Below are 5,604 nucleotides of genomic sequence, written 5' to 3'. Positions count from 1 at the left end.
CAGGGGAGCCGCGGGGGACTCAGGGACACGCAGGGCACACGGGCGCACACGCACTGGGACAGCGGCAGGCGCAGGCGGCATTCAACGCCTGCTAGGTCACTTCCTTTCTATGTGACCTTCTCAGAGCCTCAGTTTCCTCATCCGTTCCATGGGGATAATAGTATTCTCGTCATAGGGTTATTAGGGAAATTTATCATCATCAACATCATCATCATCATCATCTATGACTATAGTAACAATTGCAGTTCTTATTCAATGAGTTCTTATTTCAGACCTAAATAAGCATCTTACATGCCAACTTTTTTTTTTTTTGAAACAGGGTCTTACTCTGTTTCCCTGGCTGGAGTGCAGTGGCACAATCATGGTTCACTGCAGCGTTGACCTCCTGGGCTCGAGCAGTCCTCCCACCTCAGCCTCCTGAGTAGCTGGGACCACAGGCACGCACCACAATGCCCAGCTAATTTTTTGTATTTTTTTGTAGAGATGGGTTTCACCATGTTGCCCAGGCTGGTCTCGAACTTCTGGGCTCAAGTGATCTGCCTGCCTCAGCTTCCTACAAACAGGGAAGCATGAGCCACCGTTGCCCAGCCCATGCCAACTTTATAAGGGGTATTTTGTTGTTGTTGTTTTGCTTTGTTTTTTGAGACAGAATCTCACTTTGTCGCCCAGGATGAAGTGATCTCAGCTCACTGCAACCTCTGTCTCCCGGGTTCAAGCGATTCTTCTGCCTCAGCCTCCCAAGTATAGGCATGTGCCACCACACCCAGCTAATTTTTGTATTTTTAGTAGAGAGCGGGTTTCACCAAGTTGGCCATGCTGGTCTTGAACTCCTGAGCTCAGGTGATCCACCTGCCTCTGCCTCCCAAAGTGCTGAGATTGCAGGTGTGAGCCACTGCACTTGGCCTGTAAGGGGTATAATTAAAGCTATTGAAATACCACGCCTAGCAAGTGGCAAAGGTGGAACTTGAACCCAGGCAGTAGACTGGCTCTAAAACTAGTGCACCAGATTGGCTGGGCACGGTGGTTCATGCCTGTAATCCCAGCACTTTGGGAGGCTGAGGCAGGCGGATTACCTGAGGTCAGGAGTTCGAGGCCAGCCTGGCCAACATGGTGAAACCCCATCTCTACTAAAAATACAAAAATTAGCCAGGTGTGATGGCACACGCCTGTAATCCCAGTTACTCGGAAGGCTGAGGCAGGAGAATTGCTTAAGCCCGGGAGGCAGAGGTTGCAGTGAGCCAAGATTGTGCCACTGCACTCCAGCCTGGCCAACAGAGCTAGACTCTGTCTCAAAAAACAAAAACAAAAACAAAAAAAACTAGTGCACCAGATCAACACACTACACAACCATGTGACAGTGCTGGATGGTGGTGGCAGTGGTGGTGGCTGCTGGAGCACTGCCAGTCTCTGCAGTGCTATTCAGGCAGACAGACATTCTATACTCAGAAACAGAACCCCAGAAAAACAAGGAGTGAGGCATGAGTGGGTTTCAGTTTCAGCACTGAGGGTGGGGGTCTTGGAGCTGATTCAGGGTGGTCAGTTCTGGTTCTGGGGGATAGGGTCATGTCCTTGGGAAGGCGCAGATTCCTGGAGTCCCATGGGGTCCCAAGAAGTCCCAGTATTCTTGCTGATAATGGAGTTTCTGAACTTGAATATTGGATCATGAGTCAGAACTTGAATCTGTAGCTAAGTTTGAGAGTTTGCTAGCTGGGTTGGGTTTAGGGGGTTGAGCTTGAGATTAGGAGGTGCCTAGGGCTGAGGATTTAGGGGGAGTGGGGTACAAGGTTTCTTTCTTTTTTTTTTTCTTGAGACGGAGTCCTGCTTGTTGCCCAGGCCTGAGTGCAGTGGTGCGATCTCGGCTCACTGCAAGCCCCACCTCCCGGGTTCATGCCATTCTCCTGCCACAGCCTCCTGAGTCGCTGGGACTACAGGCGCCCGCCACCACGCCCGGCTAATTTTAGTACTTGTAGTAGAGACGGGGTTTCACCGTGTTGGCCAGGATGGTCTCAATCTCCTGACCTCGTGATCCGCCCGCCTCGGCCTCCCAAAGTGCTGGGATTGCAGGCGTGAGCCACCGCGCCCAGCCTCTTTTTTTTTCACTTTTGAAATGGAGTCTCGCTCTATCACCTGCTGGACTGCAGTGGCACGATCTCAGCTCACTGCAACCTTTGCCTCCCAAGTTCAAGCAATTCCCTTGCCTCAGACTCCCGAGTAGCTAGGATTATAAGCGCCTGCCACCACACCCAGCTATTTTTAAATTATTATTATTATTATTTATTTTTAGTACAGATAGGGTTTCGCAATGTTGGCCAGGCTGGTCTCGAACTCCTGACCTAAGGTGATCCACCCGCCTTGGCCTCCCAAAGTGCTGGGATTACAGGCGTGAGCCACTGCACCCCAGCAGAGAAGGTGAATTTTAATCACGAGCTTGGGGTGAAAAGGAAGATCGCAGGGCTGGTTCTGGAGTTGATTGTAAGGGGGATTTGGAGATGGTTGGAAGTGAAGTTCTGGAGGGACCTGGTATGAGGTGAGGGCCTGGGCGAGGGAGCTGATTAGATGGAAGGCTCTGGAGGGGGCACAGAGGCAGAACTCGGGCAGGTTCTGGGACAGGTAAGGGGGTCAGGTGGGGTCTGGGGGTGGGCTGGGTGTGTGTCTAGAGCTGGGGAGCTGCACACACCTGTCTGTTCCTCTCCCCACAGGAGGAAGCACGTGGCAGCCCTCCTCGACATCCGTGGCCTGCGCAACACAGCCGCCCGCCAGGAGATCCTGGCCGTGGCCCGGGACCTGGAACTCTCTGAGGAGGGAGCCCTGTCGCCCCCTCGGGACCGTGCCTTCTTTGCAGACATCCCCGTGCCCCGCCCATCTTTCTGTCTCAGCTTCCCTCTCTTCCTGGGCCGCCTCCCCCTCTCCCGGCTGGCCAGGCCCAGTTTGGCCTGTCTGCCCCGGCCCCGGCCTCCGTCTCTAGTGCGGCCTCGGGCCCGGCGCTGAGGGTCACCCAGCCGCCTGCCTTAGTGACCCCATCTATGCTGCTGACAAGCCAACCTCCCGTACGGCGCCTCTCCTGACTCCCTGCCTGGGATCACACACCCCTGGGATAGAAAGACCCTTAGATGTCTTCTCACTCAACCCCAAACTCCCTGTACAGAAGGGAAATGAAGGCCAGGCACGGTGGCTCATGCCTGTAATCTCAACACTTTAGGAGGCTGAGGCCAGAGGATTGCTTGAGTCCAGGAGTTCAAGACCAGCCTGGGCAACATAGTGAGACCTGCCCCCTATTTCTACAAAAAATAAAAAATTAGCTGGGCATGGTGGTGTGTGCCTATAGTCCCAGCTATTGGGGAGGCTGAGGTTGGAGGATCGCTGGAGTTTGAGGCTGCAGTGAGCTATGATTGTGCCACTGCACTCCAGCCTGGGCAACAAAGCAAGACCCCTTTCTCAAAAAAAAAAAAAAAAAAAAAAAGGTGGGGGAAACAGAGGCCAAAGAGACAAAGGACTTTCCCAAGGCCGTGAAGCCTGTTCCCAGCACCTCCCCTCCTGCCATAGCCCAGAGTGGTGAGTGGCGTTCTGGAAGTCTCTACAGAAATATCCCAGCTCCCCCGCCCCTTTCCCCCACCTCAAGGTCTGGCCCCAATCCAATGTATTAAGGAACGTTCGATACTTAGAATAAAGAGGTTTCTATTTAACACAAGGAAGGGCTGAGTCCTGAGTGTGTTGAGGGGAGGAAGGACCGGGGGAGCAGGGCCCCGGGCCAGTGGCTTCTCACACGCCCAAGGCCGGGCTGGGCTCCAGCTCCTGGGCAGGGCAGTGGAGGCAGAGGGAGGCTGCGTGTGCCGGGAGCGACGCCAACCCATGTACACCTCCCGGCTGTGTGGCTCTGAGGCCAGGCCTTGGCCACTCTGAGCCAGGGTCCCTCATCTGGTCAGTCTCAAAGTGCCTGTCCATTCCTGGTCCTGGTGGCTCCATCTTGGCGCGCCCTCCCCATCCATCCTTAGCCGGGAAGCTGCCCTGTCAGGAGAGGAAGGAGGTTGGGGGCAGGGCTGGCGGCATCCAGGGCGCCCTCCTGGGTTGACGCAGGAAAGTCTCAGGGTGGGAAAATTTCCAGCCTCTCACCCCCAGCCCCGCCGGATCCTGGTCCCCACGGAGACCTTGAGGTCACCTCCCTGTTGACCTCTGCCCCTCCGGCCTGGGCTGGACAGCCCGTGATTGATGTTTCCTGACTTGCGGAATTTTTGTGTGTATGTGGTGGTGGTTGTTTTTTTTCCCTGAGAAGTCAGAAAGAGGAGGCAGCCAGGGGTTAGCGTTGGGGCTGGGTTTGAAACCTCACGCATGCACATTTGAACTTGGGGAGGTAGAGACGAGGGACTCTTGGAGCCCAAGGCTGTGCTACCCGAGGCAGGAAGCTGCCCCTCTCTGGGCTGAGGTTCCTGTGCCTTTCTGGGGAATTGCTTAAACTCTCTTTCCCCAGGCTGAGGCAAGAATGTCCTGAGGGTGCACCCTCCTCACTTTGCCCTCTGAAAATGACATTTTATTTTATTTCTTTTTTTTTTTTTTCCAGTCAGAGTCTTGCTCTGTCGCCCAGGCTAGAGTGCAATGGCGCGATCTCAGCTCACTACAACCTCCGCCTCCCAGGTTCAAGCAATTTATTCTCCTGCCTCAGGCTCCTGAGTAGCTGGGATTACAGGTGCCCTCCCCCTCCAACCACCACCATACCCAGCTAATTTCTGTATTTTTAGTAGAGACAGGGTTTCACCATGTTGGCCAGGCTGGTCTCCAACTCGTGACCTCAAGTGATCCACCTGCCTCAGCCTCCGAAAGGGCTGGGATTACAGGCATGAGCCACCGTGCCCAGCCCGAAAATGACACTTTTTCTGTTGCCAATATGCAAAAGAGCAAGAGAGGAATTGAGGAATCAAAGTATTGTGCAGTCCATAGGCATTTATTGTTTATTTTTTAGAGACAGGGTCTTGCTCTGTCGCCCAGGCTGGAGTGCAGTGGCACGATCATAGCTCACTGCAGCCTCTACTTCCTAGCCCAAATGATCCTCCTGCCTCAGCCTTCTGAGCAGCTGGGACTACAGGCTCACGCCACCACACCCAGCTAATATTTTAATTTTATTTGTTTAGTAAAGACAGAGTCTCGCTATGTTGACCAGGTTGGCCTCAAGCCATCCTCCTGCCCCATCTTCCCAAAGTGCTGGGATTACAGGTATGAGCCACTGCCACTGCCCTGTAGGCCTTTAATTAAACATATAAGAGCCTCAGTTTGTCAGTGTCCTTTTCAGATGTTAGTCCCCCATTTAAAAACAGCTTTTGGCTGGGTACAGTGGCTCACACAGCAGTTTGGGACACAGAGGTGGGAGGATCGCCTGAAGCCAGGTGTTCAAGGTTGCAGCTGGCTATGATTGTACCTCTGCATTGTAGCCTAGATGACAGGTGAGACCTTGTCTCATTAAAAAAAAAAAAAAAGGCTGGGCACAGTGGCTCAAGCCTGTAATCCCAGCACTTTGGGAGGCCAAGACGGGTGGATCACAAGGTCAGGAGATCAAGACCATCCTGGCTAACACGGTGAAACCCCATCTCTACTAAAAAATACAAAAAGCTAGCC

At 53.5% G+C, this 5,604-nt stretch overlaps 1 protein-coding gene across 1 annotated transcript in view; it reads left to right on the top strand.

Annotated features, from left to right (window-relative positions):
* The window catches only part of EXOC3L2 (exocyst complex component 3-like 2), a 24,243-nt gene extending 20,254 nt beyond the window's left edge, over positions 1 to 3,989 (top strand). Inside the window, exon 10 of the mRNA XM_011975079.1 lies at positions 2,700 to 3,989. Coding sequence (XP_011830469.1) covers positions 2,700 to 2,988 — 289 coding nt within the window. The 3' untranslated portion in view covers positions 2,989 to 3,989. The remainder of the gene's footprint in view (positions 1 to 2,699) is intronic.
* The last annotated feature ends 1,615 nt before the right edge of the window (positions 3,990 to 5,604 follow it).

Source organism: Mandrillus leucophaeus, unplaced genomic scaffold, assembly GCF_000951045.1.
Source record: "Mandrillus leucophaeus isolate KB7577 unplaced genomic scaffold, Mleu.le_1.0 Scaffold151, whole genome shotgun sequence".
In the NCBI taxonomy this organism is placed as follows: domain Eukaryota; kingdom Metazoa; phylum Chordata; class Mammalia; order Primates; family Cercopithecidae; genus Mandrillus; species Mandrillus leucophaeus.
This window is presented reverse-complemented; position numbering and strand designations above follow the sequence as displayed.